Source organism: Trichosurus vulpecula, chromosome 3, assembly GCF_011100635.1.
Source record: "Trichosurus vulpecula isolate mTriVul1 chromosome 3, mTriVul1.pri, whole genome shotgun sequence".
Taxonomy (NCBI): domain Eukaryota; kingdom Metazoa; phylum Chordata; class Mammalia; order Diprotodontia; family Phalangeridae; genus Trichosurus; species Trichosurus vulpecula.
The window spans coordinates 15,813,592-15,832,542 of NC_050575.1; the positions used below are offsets into that span (position 1 = coordinate 15,813,592).

An 18,951-nucleotide genomic window follows, 5' to 3' on the forward strand; every position below is an offset into this window, starting at 1 on the left:
CATGTGTGCCAAATGCAGCCTACCTGATGTTTCTAGCAAAAAAAATTAATCTAATTAGCTCGCTGGCAGACCATTAAAACTTAACCACCTGCCCGCTCTTCCCGCTACTATTAGTTGTCATTCTTGGATCAATTAGCAAGTGTAAAAAATTCATATGGCCCACATGCACAGATTTCTAATCAAGCAGCCTGTTATTAAAAGAATTTTGATATCTCTTGTTTAGAGGGGAAAAAGTCCAAAGAATTAGGCAGATGAGTGAGTGCTTTGTTTTTTTAAGCATTTAGCAAAGGCAACCAAAATAGCAACTGCTTCTGACAGTGTATAGTGTATGCCACATCCATAGTCCTCACCCCTCTCCTGAAAAAAGGAGAGTTTGCTTCCTTCTCAGTTCTCCAGTACTGAGAATAGTAATTACTATTAGTCAAGGTTCAAGTTGCTCTTCAGTGTTACCTTTTACAGTATTGTCATCATTGTGTATATTCTCTTGGTTCTACTCTGTCACATCGTAGAAGTCTTTTGATGATTCTCCAAATTATTTCATATACATAACTTCCTTATGGCAACTAAAATTGCACCTTCTGCAGGAAGCCATTCCCAACCCCTTGTAATTCTACTGCCTTCCCTCTCTGATTATCTCCAGTTTGTCCTTTATGTAACTTTTTTCAACATAGTTGTTTACATTTTGTCTCCCCATTAGATTGTGAGCCTCCTGAGAACTGAGACTATTATTATTTGCTTTTCTTTGTGTCGCCAGTGCTCAGTGTCTGGCATATTGATTGTGACAGTAATCTATTATATTCTCATACCACACTTTGTTCATTTATTCCCCAGTCAACGGGTACTAATTTTCCTTATAGTTTCTTGTAACTACAAAGAGTGCTGCTTTGAATTAGTTGCTGATGCGTAAGACTTTTTTGTTTTTGTTACCGATCTCTTTGGGGCATATACCTAGTAGTGGGTTGCGTGATTTTAGGTTATAAACAGGTTAGTGGCTTGTCTTGCATGAAACTCCAAAGTGTTTTTCAGGATGATTGTATTAATTCACAGCATTACAAACAGAATATTACTGTACCTCTCCACCCTTCCCCATTTGATGGGTGTGAGGAGAAACTACAGAGTTGTTTAAATTAACATTTTTCTTCTTTTTCTTTTGCACATTCCCCATATCCAATATGTTGCCAAGACCTGTTGATTTTACCTCTTCAGTATCTCTCGCAGGCATCCTCTTCTGTCTTCTGACACTGTCACCACTTTGGTGCAGGCCCTCATCACCTCACTCCTAGCCTGTTGCAATAGCCTACTGGTTGGTCTCCCTGCTGCATGTTTTGATCCACTTCAGTACATCCTCTACTCAACTGTCAAAGTGATCTTCCTAAAATGCAGGTCTGGCTATTTCATACACATTCTCACCCTCTCAGTCCAATGGCTTTCTCTCTCCTCCAGGATCAAATCAAAATTCTCTGTTTGGCATTCAAAGCCCTTCATAACCTGCCCCTTCCACTTTTCCAATCTTCACGCGTTTTACACCATACCCACTGCCTTCCAAGTACTGCAGTGCAATCGAGTGGCCCCAGCCTCCTTGTTACTCCTCAAACAAGGTATTCCATCTTCTGACTCCTGGTATTTTCTCTGGCTGTCTTCAGTGTCTGGGATATACTGTCTCCTCATTTTTACCGCCTGGCTTTCCTGGCTTCCTTCAAGTCTCAGCTAAAATCTAACCTACGAGAAGCCCCTGCCAATCCTCCTTAATGCCAATGACTTCCCTCTGTTGATTATTTCAGATTTATCTTATATATAGCTTGATTATACATACTAGTTTGCCTATTTTCTCCCTCATTAGACTGTGATCTCCTCAATAGTACACTGTCTTTTCCCTTTCTTTATATTCTCCAGTAGGCACTCAATAAGTTATAGCTATATTCCAAACATTGCTAGTTTTGGGGGCATGATTGATTTAGGACAAAAAGCTGCTTTTCTTGCCATCTTCTCTTTAGGTGGAGTTTGGTATAGAAATTGGGGCTGCATATGTAGATTTAGAGTGAGATCATTGAGAAGGAATGTATGGCAAGAAAGATGAAAGGGACCCAGGGAAAAAAAAACAGCACCACTGAGGGTGTATGTGGATTACTGCCCCTTAATTTTTGTTGTCTTCTCCTCCCTGCTTAATTACCTTATATTTATTTATCTCTTTTTATTTCCTCCCACAACCCTCATAATGTAAGAACCTTGAGCTTGTGGGAGTTGTTCATTTTTGTCTTTGTATTCTTTGTATCTTTGTATCTCACACAGTAACTTGCATGGTATCTAACAAATGTTTATTGAATTAAAGATTATAAAATACTCCTACCATATTCACTTTCTGAAACTTAGGTACTCTGTTCCTCTAATCTACTTTTTAAATAGTACCAAATACTTTTGAGAAGCACCCTACTGGGGACCCAACTGAAACTGGCCATTTGAGTAACATAGCCCTTCTCTCTCCTCTCCTCCCCCTGCCCAAAGGAATATAAATTTTGATCACTGAAACCTAGCAAGATATCTTGGGGTTTGAGGGCTAGATTTCTTTTTTAAGGATCATGCCTTAAACCCAAATCACTCTGGCTCTCATTGGTTGGCCCAAAATCAATTGACTGCACTTGGTCATTGTTTGGGCCCTGATTAGCTCAAAGTGAATGTAAATAGCAATTGTTTCTATTTTGGCCTTCTTCCCCTTCTTCCAGGTTGATTTTTTCTTTTGACTAGGGTAAAAGAGGTCATTTTCTATCTCATTTCTTACCTAGCTTAATCACTGAATGGGCATTGTCTCAGTTAAACTGAGGCCTGTTAAAGACCTTAGCTTAAAAAGGTCAAGGTCTCCCACTGCATCCAGGGCTATCTCCAGTCATCCTGATTTATATCTTGCTACTGGACTCACCTGGTTCTGGAGCAGAAAGTGAGGCTGGTGACTTTGCACAGCCCTCCCTCACTTAAATCCAGTTCACTTGGAAAGTCATGGCATCACCTCCCTGATATCATGGTCCTCTTCGAGAACAAAGGACAACCTTGCATAGTAACCTGCATGGTATGTAATTAATAAATGTTTATTGAATGAATGATTATAAAATACTCCTACCATATTCACTTTCTGAAACTTACCTACTCTGTTCCTCTGATCTATTTTTAAAATAGTACCAAATACTCCTGAGGACTATTAGTTTATTATAGTTTTAGATCTATTAGTGCTATGCCCTCTTTATGCCTGCATTTTTCATTATTTCCTTTTGAGATTTTAAACATTTTATTTCTACAAATGAATTTTATTTTGTCTAGTTGTATGAAGTTTAACTCCTTGGCATTTTAACTTTATACTAAATCTGTAAATTAATTGAAGTAATATAGTCATTTTTATTTTAATTGTGCATGAAGTAGCCATGAACAATAAATTCCTGCCTTTATTTTTGTTAAAAGTATTTTGTGGTTGTGTTTATAGGAGTTATTATATGTCTTGGAAGAGTAACTCCCAGGTATTTTATATATTTTGTTAGTATTTTGTATAGAGTTTCTATCATTTTCTCCCTGCTTTTTTTTTTTTGATCCAGACTTATGATTTCATTGTCAAAGGAAACTCTCATCATGTTCATGCCTTTGTACTGGCTGTCCCCCATAACTGAAAAGTACTTTATCGCCACATCATAAAATCCCTCTCTTCCTTCAGAGTGCTATTCAAGTACCACCTTCCTCATGAATCCTTAATTCCTGCCCTCCCCTCAACTTTTGGGACCTTCCTTCCGGATCTTCCTTGTATTTATTTTGTATTTATTCTGTACATTTTCTATACATAAATACACATGCACATTGGCTACCCTGAATATAAGCCCAGCAACTTGAATTGTTTCATTTTTTATCTTTCTCTTCTCATGCCAAGCACATTTGTTGTTTAGTCATTCAGTTAATGTCCAACTCTTCATGACTGTGTGGACCATAGCACTCCAGTTCTGTCCATGAAATTTTCTTGGCAAAGATACTGGAGTGATTTGCCATTTCCTTCTCCAGTGGATTAAAGTGGATTAAGGCAAACTGAGGTGAAGTGATTTGTTCAAGGTCACACAGCTTAGTGAGTGTCTGAGGCTGGATTTGAACTCAAGTCTTCTTGACGCCAGGTCCAGCACTCTGGGCACTAAGCCACCTCACTGCCTCAGTTTTTCACTAAAAAAGGTCTGACACAGGCAGAGATACTTAATAAATTCTGGTTGATTGAGTGTAAATCCACAATCTTCCTGCAACTTTTATCAATAGAGCATTATCTGAGGCACTGAAAGGCTAAATACTGGGAGTCATATTACCAGTTTTTTCAGAGATAGGGCTTAAACTCAGGTCTCGACACCACAGCAGCTTGCTAGCCACTATAGCACACTACCTCTTTTTTTGTTACTACAATGTGGTATACTGATTCTTTCTGTAGATTTATTTGATATCCTGTTACCTCATTCAGGGCAGCTAGGTGGTGCACTAAGCTTGGAATCAGGAAGACTCAAACTCTTACTAACTGTGTGGCCCTCAGCAAGTCACTTAACCTGGTTTGTCTCATTTTCCTCATCTGTAAAGTGAGCTGGAGAAGGAAACAGCAAAGCCAAGAAACCCCCACAGATAATTAGATTTTGTTTTAGATGTTTACCTTTGATCATATTGAAATTAAGATCCTTCCATACGTGTGCTTTTTAGTGTTTAACCATAGATATAGTGCATTATTTTGTCAAAGGCATTTCTATGTCTCTATAAACCTTTGGTTTTTGTTGTTTTTGATAACTGTTTTCCTAATATTGACTCATCATTGCCTTTCTAGTATCAATAAAGTTGGTCATGAAATAATTTTTTTGGATACGTTGCTATTCTCATTACTAAGATTTTCTTTAAATTTTTTGCATCAGTATTCATTAGTGGTAATGGTTTGTTCTTTGCTTTATCTCTCCCTGGTTTGGATATCAAATACCATATTTATCTGATAAAAGGAATTTGTCAGGGTGCTTGATAAAAGGTTTTATGAAATAAGTATAAGCACTTTTTTGAAAATCATGAGTAGTTGAAAGTTGAGGTGCAGACAGTAGTCTTTAGAAGAGAATGTTTAACTTGGAGTATAATGAAATAATTATTAAAGGAATGAGACAGTCTAATTCAAAATTGTTTTCTGAATCTTTATGCTGCAGAGTGCAAGAACAGCTTTTAAATGTGCATTTTTGTTTTGTTTTTATCTTGAAAACAGATTTCCAACAAGAAAAACAGCATTCTTGCTTCCCAAACTTCATTGTCTAAAATGAAACTATCTATTCCACAATCTGTAGTGAAGAAAGAAAAACGCCTAAGTAATTCAAGGTTTAATGTTAGCAATAACAGAGAACTACAAAAACTACCAGCTTTAAAAGGTACTTTTCATTATTTTTATTTTGTTAATATTTCTTTTAGGGGAAGGAAAAAAGAATGTTAATGATCTTTTCTCATCATTTGTTCTTTTTGTGTTTCATAAACTTTCCTTCTCTCAGTCTCTATTTTAGACTGATTTAAAGTGTTTCTCTAATTTATATAATAATTTAAACTTATTTTGACAAAAATATTTCATAAGTAGGTAAAAGTTGAATAGCTACTAAAGATGAAACTATAATCACAAGTGAATTGTAGATCTTTTCATTACAAGCAAGGAGGAAAGTAAGGGGATTTTTGTTGCTTCTCTTGTTTTTTTTCCCGCTATGGACAAAAGTGGATTATTAAGGAAAATTTAAGATTATTCATTGGTGGTTTGTAAGAACAATGGAAATTTATAAATTTGTTTTCTCAAAGAAGAAATTTTACTGTCATACATCTTTAATTTTTTAAAAATTTGTGCTAAGTACTTGTAACTCATAATTGTTAACTACATTTTAGTCTTCTCACATTAGGATTATAGAAAAGTTTCTGGGTTGGTGTTAACAGACTACTTATTTATTAATGGTTTGAAAGTTAAGTAGAACTTCATTTTTATATAGATTGATGTAGATATGTATGTATTCATGTAAGAAAACAAGATAATGCGTGCTTTCTTGATGAAAAATGTATAATGTGTAGGGAAGAAAATTCTTTCAAGAGTCATTTCCACCATCATGCTGTCCCTCACTAGCTTGACTAAATAAGCACCTCAAAATAAAGATAATCTTTACTTTGAAATCCCTCAGTATAGTACTTGTATACACATTCTACTACAAACCATATTGAAGAAAGAGTAGGAAATGGGTGCTAAAAAGTTGTTGAGCTTAATTTTCACATACTTGCTAAAACATTATTTTTTGAATATGTAGGGTGGGGGAGGAGGCGTTAAATAGAAACCTCAACTAGACACTCCCTACTGCACATGGTTGTTGGAAAGAAAGTGCTTTGTAAACTTTACAGTACTGCAGAATTGTGAACTGGAGAGATAACAATGACAGCTCACATTTATGTGATACTTTAAAAGTTACAAAGTACTTTACTCACAACTCTTCAAACTGGTTGATGCAAGTATTATTATGTCCACCTTATAGATCATAGGATTGTATGTTTAGAACTGGAAGAACTTCAAAGATCACCTGGTCTAGCTCCCTCATTTTACATGTGAGGCTCATAGTCAGGATGTGACCTTGTTCAATATCCCAAAGAAAGAGAGCAAATGCAACCTGTGTAGTATAGTTGAGGGCTTAAGGTGAAGGTGGTTATCTGTAGCGATAGAGAAAAGAGATCAGACTTGAAAGATGTAGTGAAAGTAGAGACAGCAAGATCTGGCAACTGATCAGAGATTGGAATGAGAGAGAGGGAGGAGGAGTCAATGATAAAGCCCAGATTATCCTTGGAGATACCTGGGATACTGGAAAGCTGCTGGTCCCTTCAGCAGAAATAGAGAATGTGGAAGAGCAGTGGGTTTGGAGACAAAGATAATGAGCTCACTTTGAACATGTTGAACTTGGGAAGTCTTTGGAACATCCTGTCTGAAATATCCATCAGGCAATTGGTGATAGAGGATCAAAGCTCAGGGGAAAAACTGTTGTTAGAGATGTTGATTTGAGAGTCATCTGCATAGTTAATTAAACCCATAGGAGCTGATGAGATCGCAAAGAAAAAGTGTGTAGAGAGAAGAGGACCCCAAGAAAGTCTTCAGGTACACCCATAATTTGTGGTCATGATGTGGGTGGTGAACCAGCAACAGGAGGCTGAGGAGGAAACGGATAGATAACCTGGAGAAAGCAGTGTTACAGAAACTTAAAAGAGTATTGGGAGAGTATGAGCCACAATGTCAAATAAAGCAAATAGGTTGAGAAGGATTAGGACTTAGAAAGATCAGATTTCACAATTAAGAGATTGTTGGTCATTTTGGAGGACAATTTATCTTGTGATGAGGGTGGAAGCAAGGTTGCAAATGAATGAGAGAAAATGTGGAGGCAACAAGTCTAGAAAATTTTTTTCCCTAGAAATTTGGTTGAGAAAGGAATGAGAGATAATTTGAGGGCATAGTAAAGTCTAGTAAATGTTATTTTTAATGATGTGGAGAGTTGGGAATATTTGAAGGCAGTAGGGAAGTTTGAAATAGAGTAATAGAGGCAAGATTCAAGAGTGGGAGGGATGATTGAGGGAGCGGTCTGCTGGAGAAGATGGGAGGGGATCAAGGGCAAAAGTAAGGAATTGTGGTTGACAGGGAAGAGAAGCACCTTGTTATGGGAGACTGGGGATATGGGGAGGAGAGAGAGAGTAGGGGGTGATTTCAAGGGGTTTGATGTGACGAGAAAGGAAGAAGAGGGTAAATGACCTCAATTTTTTCAGGAATGTAAAAGATAAGATTCTCTGCTTAGACAGTGGAGAGAGAGGAAGGCATTGAAGACTCGAGGAGAGAAAAGAATGAAATAGTGAGGGAGTGAGATAGGAAATCACTGAAGTTGGATAACATGAATTTATAGTGTGTCTAATCAGCACAGTTGTGTAACTTCTTCCAATTCCTTCAGCATCATGTGAATAATAGAAGGTTATGGTCAGATAGGGAAATGTCAGCATTCTTGATTAAGGAAGTACAACAGTTATAGATAATGGTTAGATCTTGGTTGTTACCATACTTGTGAAGGCACAAAAAAAAGTAATAAGTGCTTCTTTTTGTTTGCTATGAACAGCCTGGTATTTTTTTTTTTAGCTCAAAATAGTTGTTGATAATAGGATAATAAGTATGAAGTTCTTTGCATGCTAAATTGGAAAAGGCTTTTTTTGTTTATATTTCTTAATTATCATTCTTAACATATTTTTTTCAGTATGGCGTTACTTAATGTCCTAAGTAAGCCAAGTTGGATTTGTAAAAAGTACTTGTGAAAGTTTTACAATAGTTAGCATTATCGTATACTTGGAACATTATAATAGTCTAATGGTTATTAAGAAGGTGATTATACTGATTTGAAGTTGTCTCATTTGGATGAAATAAAATAGTATCCTGTTTTGGTATTTCAGAATACTTATAGGCACATTATAAAGTGCGAGTTTTGATATTTATTCATTTATCTTCCTACTTCACTTGTTTACTGTTCAAAAAGTCATTCTGGCACGGCGGTCTCAAGCTGAAAGCTTAGGTGTGGACATCAGAAAACCAGGGAACCTATTTTTAGCCATACAGTTGAATTGCCTTGACCAAAGTATACATGTATAGCCTGTTGTAATTATGTTTTGCCTTAAAAGACTTTTTTCTTAATGAATCAACACAAGTAATAGTTATCCCCTTACAGATTTCATAATTTATATGATTTTTTTATATTTACTTCAATAACATAAAGATTCTTGATTTTGTCAGTATGAATGAGTACCTTTCTCTGCTTCCCTTTCCAAACAAATGCACATGTTGCAGCCACTCAAGCATTTAATAGGGTTACTGTTGCAGAAAATTTTATCGCTCGCTGCCAACCTGATGACTAGCCTCTTCAGATTTAGCTAGGCTGTTCCTCCAGTGATATACATAGTTTAAGATGTTTGCTAAGGATGTTTGCAATATATTAATCTAGAAGGGGATGCATAGTATAATCAGAGGAGCCCATAAATAACATACCATCTTTATTAATGTACAGAAAAAAAAGCCTTATTAAATCTTACGCATTTTCTTTTCTCTTGATATTTTCTTTGAGTTCAGCTTTTGACTTGTATTTTTTCACCTGACTCTGGTTCCTGTATTTCTCACATGCATATATACCTACTTAATATTTAAGGCTACTTCCTAACCACCTTTTATCCAGTCATGGGTCTCTCATTCTAGAAAGTCTCAGTGATATTGCTAGCTTTTCTCTTAGATTTTGTTATCTTTGAATTTCTGATGTGAGCTGCTATTCTTAAGTATGGTTAAAAAAAAAACAAGTGCTGGACTTAGAAGCAGAGGACCTGGGTTCAAATCTTGACTCTGCCACTTTCTGCCTTTGTGACTTGTCTAAATCATTTAACATTTCCTCAGTTCCTCATCTGTAAAATTATGGGATTAAACTAAATGACCCCGAACATAACCTTCCAGCTCAAAATCTATGGCCTCATGTTATGGTATCTATCTTGACAGATATATCTAGGAAATTTTCTCATTCTTACTTCATTTTAAGTTTTAAATACTTTTCATGAGGTTCATAAGACTTGAGGCAAACATATTATTTTTATTTTTTAAAGATTAAAAAAAGTTTTGATGCCTTGCCATTATAATTTTATTTTTTTTTTCAATTAACCAAAATCCATCTTTGCTCCCTCTCAAATCTCCTCTCCTCAATTGAAAAAAAGAAAAGTGCTTGTAACAAATCTGTGCAGTCAGGCAACATGAATTGGCACATTGGGCATGTCTAAAAACAGTCTCAATCTGCACTCTGGGTCCATTACTTGTTAAGTAGGATGGTAGGTCATTACATTGATCAGAGTTCTTTCAAAACTGTTTTTTAATATTGTTTGTTATTGTATAAAGGCATATACCTTTCCATAAGCTTTTGAGTTTTAAATTTTCTCTGCCTACCTTCCCTCCTCCCTCCCCAAGACAGCCTGCAATCTGATATAGGCTCTACATACATATTCGTATTAAACTTATTTTCACATTAGTCATGTTGTAAAGAAGAATTAGAACCAATGGGAGGAACCACAATAAAGAAGAAACAAAAAGAGAGCAAATAGTATGCTTCGATCTGCATTCAGACTCCATAGTTCTTTTTCTGAATGTGGATAGCATTTTCCATGATGAGTTTTTTGGAGTTGTCTTAGAACCTTGCTTTGCTGAGAAGAGCTAAGTCTAAATAAAGTTAGTCATTGCACAGTGTTGTTGTTACTGTGTACAATGTTCTCTTGGTTCTGCTCACTTCATTTAATGTCAGTTCATGTAAATCTTTCCAGGTTTTTCTGACATCCACCTGCTGATCATTTCTTATGGCACAATAGTATTCCATTACATTCATATACCACAACTTGTTCAGCAATTCCCCAATTGTTTGGCATCCCCTCAATTTCCAATTCTTGGCTACCACAAAAAGAGCTGCTATAAATATTTTTGTACATGTGGGTCCTTTTCCTCTTTTTATGATCTCTTTGGGATACAGACCTAAAATTTGTATTGCTGGATCAAAGGGCATGCACAATTTTATAGCCCTTTGGGCATAGTTCCAAATTGCTCTCCCAAATGGTTGAATCAGTTCATAACTCCACCGGCAACGCATTAGTGTTCCAGTTTTCTCACATCTTCACCAACATTTATCATTTTTCTGTTTTGTCATGTTAGGTGTGATGTGATACCTCAGAATTGTTTTGATTTGCATTTCTCTAATCAATAGTAATTTAAAGCATTTTTTCATATGACTATAGACAGCTTTAATTTATTCATCTGAAAACAGGTATATACCTTCTTAAAGGTTTTATTAGGTACACTCCATCCTTGACCAGAAGTCTATATTTCCTATATTTTAAGCTACAGCCAAGAAATACATATCTTCTTAACCAGCTGCTAACTTCCTGAATCTGCCTTTCTCGTCAGAAGCCCTTTGCAGCAGTATCTTGCTCCCAGAGACACAAGCCTTAGCACAATGTTTTTTATATTCTTTCTGGCCCTTTGTGCCTACGAAAATTAGTAGAAGTTAGTCATCAGGTTTGGTTAGCTTAGGAGGTACTTAGTCACATCCTATATTCATACCCCTGGAAGATAAGTAGATCCCTCTGTTGTTAGTATCAAGTCAACATAAAGCCCTCTAAATTTCCCTTGGGAAGACACCAACCATCACTACTTGTTTCTCTTGTCTCCTCTTTCCTTTCCTTGATGATTTTTCATCTGATCATAGGATTATTATTTTAGAACTGGAAAGAATCTGAGAAGTCTGCTAGCCCAACTCTTTCATTTTATATATGAGAAAACTAGGGTCTAGAGAGGTTAAATGATTTGCCTGTGGTCTCACAAGCAGCTCATACCAAAGCCAGAATTTGAACTCAGGTTCTTTGGTGCAATGGATAGAGCACAGGGCTTGGCATCAGGAAGACTCAGCTTTATGAGTTCAAATCTGGCCTCAGATAATTACTAGCTGTGTGACCATGGGCACATCACTTAATCTGGTTTACCTTTGTTTCATCATCTGTAAAATGAGCTAGAGGAGGAAATGGCAAACCACTCCAGTATCTTTGCCAAGAAAACCTCAGATGGGGTTATGAAGAGTTGGACACGACTAAAACAACTGAATGATAGCAACAAAAATTTAGAGAAGTAATGTTTTCTGGTTTGGACATCTTGAGTTTGCGATAGCTGTGAGGACAGGACGATATACTAGGAGTGTGGTCAAGCAGGCATTTTTAATGTAGTTGTGGAAATAAAGTAATTATATCATTATTAAACAATTACCACTATTTACATAGCATTTTTAAGTTGGGGGATTTGAGGAGGGTGGAAAGAAGGTTGGTTGAATGCTTCTCCATCCCCCTTTAAAATGTTTTATTAATGCTATTTTCCTTTTTCTATGTCACTGTCAATTTCCAAAGACTTTGTCCCTCTTCTCCTCCCCCACCAATAGAATTCTGCCTCATAGGAAATAAATATAGTCAGGTAAACAAATAAATACATTGGTCATGTCTGAAAATGTGTGCTTTATTTCACCCTAAAGGCTGCCAAACATTTTACATCTGTTATTTCATTTTAGTTTCAGTACAGCTTTGTGAGGTAGGTTAAATATTTACAATGTGCTAGGCATTGTGATAAGCCCTGAGGATACAAAGAAAGGCCAAAATTAGTCCTTGTTCTCAAGGAGCATACATTCTAATCAAAGTACTATAGTTATGATTATCCTCATTTTACAGAGACAAAAAGAAAGAAAGCAAAGGACAATTAGTCATCAAGCCTTCATCGTCTCCTGTGTGCCAAACACTGTGCTAGACATCAGATGTACAAAGACAAAAATGAAGTAGTCCCTGTTCTCAAGGAGTTTACATTCTGTAGGGCTAGAGAACACGTACATATGGTATAAAGAGAATAAATATAAGATTGTTTAGAACAAGGAGTTGGGAAATCAGGAGAGTCTTCATGTAAAAGAAGGCAGTACTTAAGCTGAGACTTGGAGGAAGAGAGGGATTGTTTGACCCAGAGATGAGGTAGAGGGCATTCCAGGTGTGGGAGACAGCCAGTGCAAAAGCACAGAGAAAAGAGATGGAACACCATGTTTAAGGGACAAGAAGAAGACCAGAGAGCCATAGGAAGTAGGTTCAACACATAATGAGGCTGGAAAGGTAAGTTGAGATCAGGTTATTAAGGGGATTAAAAGCCAGACAGAGTTCATATTTTATCTAAGAGGCAGTTTGGAGCCACTGAGTTTGAGAGACCTGCACCTTAAGGAGAATCACTGTGTGGAAAAGATGTGGTAGAATGGGGAAAGACTTAGGACCAGGAGACCAAGTAGGAGACTTAAAGTAGCTCAGATGAGAGATGATGACAATCTGAACTAACGTAGTGACCATGTGATTTCCAAGAAGGAAATGGATATGAGAGGTGTCAGGGAGGTAGAGAAGGGAAATTTTGTGGCAACTGTTTGGGTATGTGAAGGGAGGGAGAGTTAAGTGTCTAGGGCAATGCTGAGATTGTAAACCTGGCAGAGTGGAAGGAGATAGTGTTATGTTCAAGAGAATTAGAAAAAGTTAGGAATGGATTTTAGAGTGAAAGACAGTGGGTTTTATTTTGTTCATATTGAGTTTCAGATGTCTTTGGAACATCCATTTTGTCCCAAAGTAAGTAGTTCAGTCTCAGGAGAGAGACTGTAGATAGGTATAGCTACGAGTCATTTCCAGGGGCTCTAATGTGGTCACAAAGACTGTATATATAGAGAAAAAGACTCCAAGAGAGCCCTAGGGTACAGCCTTAGTTATGGGGTGTGGTATTTTTAAAGAACCAGCAAAGGAGACTGAAAATGACTGATGTGGCAAGTAGGAAGAGAACCAGGAGGAGAGCAATGTCATGAAGACTCAAGACAGAGAGGAATATCTAAGAGGGTGATGAGCAGCGTTGTTCTGCTGAGAGGTTCAGAAGGTTGAAGACTGAGAGAAGACCATCAGAGCTAACAATTAAGTGATGTAAGTGATGGGAGTGATGTAAGCAATGTAAAAACAATCAATACAGATTGTTTTATTTTTTAAAAAATCATTTGTAACTTCGAGAAGATGGACTGAGGTCAGATTGCAAAGAGTTAAAGAGAAATGGAAAATATAAGTAGATTTTTCTAGGGGTTTGACTGAGAAAGGGAGGAGAGGGAGATAGCAGGGTCTAGTAAAGATTTTTTAAGGGTGGGGGAGCATGTTTGTAGGCAGAAAGGAAAGAACCAGCAAATGGGAGCGATTGAAGATGAAGGAGAATGAAGTGAGAGGAGATGGAATCAAGGCCGGATGTGTTGACCTTGTAAAGGAGGGCTCCCTGATTATCAGAAATTGGAATAAAGGAAGAGTTGGAGAGACAGAGGACATCCTAAGGGGTTGGTAGATGAAAAGAAGGGGAAGGAAAATGCATGTGCTTCATTTCATGTATTCCAATTTTTGCCTTTTTCCCATCTTTTTCTTGGAGGTCTGGCCATAGTTTTAAGCCTCCGTAGTTAGTCTCATCCATCTTTTCTTATAGCATAATAGCAATCCATTACATTCATATGACATTATCTGTTCAGCCATTCCCCAGTTCTGTGCTACTACAAAAAAGAGATGCTATAAGTATTTTTAAACATGATTCTTTTTTATCTTTCTTTGATCTTTTTGAGGCAGCTAGATGGAATGTATTGGACTTAAGAGTCAGGAAGAGTTGAGTTCAAAACCAGCCTCAAATACTTGTTAGTTGTATGACCCTAAGCAATCTCTGCTGCCTCAGTTTCCCTATCTGTAAAATGGGGATTATAATAGCACTTGCCTTCCAGGGTTTTTGTGAGGATTGGATAAGGTAATATATGTGAAATGCTTTGCAAACCTTAAATTGATATGTAAATACTAGTTTTCATTATCATCATCATTATTTAGGCCTAGTAGTGGTATTACTGGGTCAAAAAGTATGCCAGGTTTCAAATTGCTTTAAATTGTTGAAATAATTCACAACTTAACCAACAGTTTATTAATGGGGCTGTTTTTCCACAGCCCTTCCAACACTCGTCATTTTCCTTTTATGCCAGCTTTGCCAATCTAATGGGTGTGAAATAGAACCTCAGAGTTGCTTTTGATTTTCATTTCTCTAATTATTAGTGATTTTGGAGCTTTTTTTTTTGCATACTATTGATAACAAGGATTTTTTTTCTCTCTGAGAACTACCAGTTCATATCCTTTGACTTAGAGAATGTTCTTATTATATTTTCTAAAAATATTTGTGTGATTTTATATATCTGTTATGTATAACAATTTCATATGAACATAAATATAATTAAATTATATTAAATAGATTTTACTAGTTTATTTAATGAAATCTATTTCTTAATATAGCTTAGAAATGAGACTTTTATCAGAGAAACTAGCTAGAAAGTTTTTTGCCCAGTTTACTCCTTCCATTCTAATTTTAGTGCCTTGGTTTTGTTTGTGCAAAGTCTTTTTTATTTTATAATTTATTATTTATATTATTATTTTATACTTTGGTTGTGATCTGTTCCCCTGTCCATAGATCTGAAAGGTAATTTCTTCCTTACTACTCTAATTTATGATATGACTTTTTTATATTAAAGTCATATATACATTTGGATCTTATCTTATGGTATGAGATGTGATCAAAACCAGGAGTTCTTAACCTTTTTTTTTTTTTTTGCCATGGACCACTTGGCAGTCTGGTGAAACCTCTCCTCAGAATAATGTTTTTAAATCCATAAGATAAAATACATAGGATTACAAATGAAACCAATTATACTGAAAATTATCCAAAAAATTTTTTTAAAGAAAAGTTAAAAAAACCCAAGTTAAGAGCCATTGGTCTAATATTAATTTGTGCCAGACTACTTTCCAGTTTTCCCAGTGTTTTTTGTTAAAATAATGAATCTGTAACCCTAGGAGCTAGGGTCTTTGGGTTTATTAAACACCAGGCTACTAGGTTCATTTGCTTCTATATATTGTGTGCCTAATCTGTTCCACTCTTTTTTTCTTAACTATCCATCCTCTCTTAACCAGTACCAAGTAATTTGATGATTACTACTTTGTAGTAATACAGTCTGAGAAGTAGTTGAGAAGTAGTACTTTAAGATACCCTTTCTTCTAACTTTGTTCGTAATTTTTCTTGAGATTCTTGACCTTTCATTTCTGTAGATGAGGGGTGTCTAGCATGGAGTCCATTAATTTTATTATTTTGATGACAGTATTTCAGTATTACTGGTTTCCTTTGTAATCCTCTGTGTTTTATTTTATGCATTCAAAAATGTTCTGAAAAGAGGTCTATAGATTTCACCAGATTGCTAAAAGGGTCCATGATACAAAAATAGTTAAGAGCCCCTGATCCAGAAGAATTTCATTATTTTTTTTCCTAGTTTTATTAAGTAACCCTTTGATAGATGATTGGTATGGCCCTGAGTGAGTAAATCAATTTGGTAGTGTTGTAATTTGTATTATATTGGTTGGGCCTCTGTATTAGCAGTAAATATTTCTCCACTTATTTAGATCTGTAAAGAGTGTTTTACATTTGTATTCCTATAGATCCTATAGGGTGTTGTTGTTGTTGTTGTTTGTCAGTCGTTCTCCAAGAGGACCATGACACAAGGATGAATCCAGCATAGTTATGTCTTGGTATGTGGCACAGGTGTACCTTGGCAGGTAGACTTGTAAGTATTCTATACATTCTGTGGTTATTTTTAATGGAATTTCACTTTCTATTTCTTCATGCTGGATTTTGTTGATAGTGTACAAAAATACTGATGATTTATGTGGATTTATTATGTATCTTGCCTCCTTCTACTTTGGAGTAATTTTTTAGTTGAATTCTTAAGGTTCTCTAAACCATCATGTCATTTGTAAAAAAAAATGATAATTTTGTTTCATCTTTACATATGCTTATTCCTTCATTTTCTTTTTCTTGTCTTATTGCTATAGCTAGCATTTCTAGCACTATACGAAATAGTATTGGTAATATGGACATCTTTGCTTGACTCCTGGTCTTATTGGAACAGCCTCTACTGTATCCCCATTACATATAAATCAATATTTTTTTTACCATATTAAGGAAGGTCCAACAATTAAGGGGAATTATATCTTGTCAAAAGCTTTTCTGCTTCTATTGAAGTGATGTGATTTTGCTATTAATATGATCTATTTTACTGGTAGTTTTCCTTTATATTCAACCAATTCTGCATTCTTGGTATGAATTCAGCTTGATCATGGTATATGATCTTTTTGATACATTGCTAATAATTTATTTAAAATATTTGTGTCTGTTCATTAGGAATGTTAGTCTATAGTTTTCTTTCTCTATTTTGACTCTCCTTGGTTTAGGCATGAGATCATATTTGTGTCATAAACAGAATTTGGTAGCATCCCTTCCTTTCCTATATTTGCAGGCAGCTTATCTAATACTAGAATTAATTGTTCTTTGAATGTTTGATTTGAATTCAGGTGTAAATACATCTAGACCTAGGATTTCTTCTCTGAAAGTTCATTTGTAGCTTGTTCCATTTCTTTTTTGAGATTGGATTATTTAAATTCTTTATTTCTTGTTCATTTAATCTGGATATTTTATATTTTTGTAAACATCTATTTCTAATTTGTTGGTTTCATTGGCATGTATTTGATTGAATAGTTTCTAATAATTTCCTTTATTCATTTGTTAGTAATTTTCCTTTTTTCATTTTTGATGTTAGTAATTTGTTATTGTAGGATTTTTTTCCTATTTTCTGTTCTTTTATTTAATATTTTATTTTTTCCCCAATTACATGTAAAAACAATTTTAACATTCTTCTTTCAAATTTTGAGTTCCAAATTCTCTTCCTCTCTCATTGAGAAGGCAAGCAATTTGACATAGATTATACATGTGTAGTCATACAAAACACATTTCCATGTAAGTCATGCTGTGAAAGAAGACAGACAAAAAAGAAAACCAAGAAGAATAAAGAAAGTAAAGAAAAGTATCTTTTATCTGCATTCAGGCTCTACCAGTTCTTTCTCTGGAGATGGACAGTACCCTTCATCATAAGTCCTTCAGAATTGTCTTAGATCATTGCATTACTGAGAATTGCTAAGTTATTCACAGTAGATCATCATGCAGTATTGATGTTACTATGTACAATGTTCTTCCGGTTCTGCCCATTTCCTTCTTTTTTTTAAGATTGAAATAATTTTTTTAATAAACCACTTACCATGCATTTACCATATTTTGCCAGCCAACCTTAAATTACAACTTAAGTGAATAGGTCGGTTTTACTGAGGTGAAATAGTACTAGGAAAAGAAAAAAGAGTTCACTGTATCCTTGGTTAGATTTCAGTTTGGGGCTTCAGTAGGCATGTGTGGAAATTTTCTTTGAAGCATTTTCTCTTTCTTTCTCTGCTAACTTTTCTTCTTGGCTTCACCACATAAGTACTTCTCAAAACTCAGTCTAACAAACTGTTCCACATTTGTTCATTTCCCTTTGCATCAGTTCATGTAAGTCTTTCCAAGTTTTTCTGAGAGCATCCTGGTCATTATTTCTTCTAGCACAGTAGTATTCCATCACAATCATATACAACACCTTGTTCAGCCATTTCCCAATTGATGAACATCCCCTTTATTTCCAGTTCTTTGCCACCACTAAAAGTGCTGCTATAAATATTCATATATATATATATATATATATGTATGTATGTATGTATGTATGTATATGTATATGTGTATATATATATATAGGTCCGTTTCCCTTTTGTTTTTTATCTCTCTGTAATATGGCCCTAGTAGTGGCATCGCTTGGTCAAAGGTTATGCATGGTTTTATAGCCCTTTGGACATAGTTCCAAATTGCTCTCAGAATAATTGAATCAGTATACAAGTTCACCAGCACTGCATTAGAGTTTTAATTTTCTCACATCCCTTGCAACGTTTGTCATTTTCCTTTTCTGTCATATTAGCCAATCTGATAGGTGTGTAGTGGTAGCTCAGAGTTGTTTTAATTCATTTTCTCAAATCAGTAGTGATTTAGAGCATTTTTTTTCATATGAGTACAAGTAGCTTTGATTACGTCATCTGAAAACTGCTTGTTCATATCCTTTGACCATTTATCAGTTGAGGAATGGCTACAAGACTCAGTTTTCTATATATTTGAGAAATGAGGTCTTTATCAGAGAAATTGGCCGTAAAAATTTTTTTTCACAGTAATAATGATATTTACTATGTATTTCCCTCCATCTTATTTCCCCCTGTTTATCCTACTCTTTCTCTCTCCTTTCACCCTGTCCATTCTCACAAGTGTTTTGCTTCTGACTTTTATCTCCCCCAATCTGTCCTCCCTTCTATCCGCCCCTGCCCCCATTTTTTCTCCCCCTCCCCTTCTCCTTTACT

General features: G+C 35.6%; 1 protein-coding gene across 5 annotated transcripts in view; it reads left to right on the forward strand.

The window, feature by feature from the left end:
* PPP2R5C (protein phosphatase 2 regulatory subunit B'gamma) overlaps positions 1–18,951 on the forward strand; it is a 225,850-nt gene that overhangs the window by 35,829 nt on the left and 171,070 nt on the right. For 4 of the 5 annotated variants that reach the window (XM_036748196.1, XM_036748191.1, XM_036748190.1 and 1 more), the window contains one exon: positions 5,240–5,399. The exons of the other annotated variant lie outside the window; for it this stretch is intronic. In XM_036748196.1, coding sequence (XP_036604091.1) covers positions 5,240–5,399 — 160 coding nt within the window. The remainder of the gene's footprint in view (positions 1–5,239; positions 5,400–18,951) is intronic. 5 annotated transcript variants of the gene reach the window in all.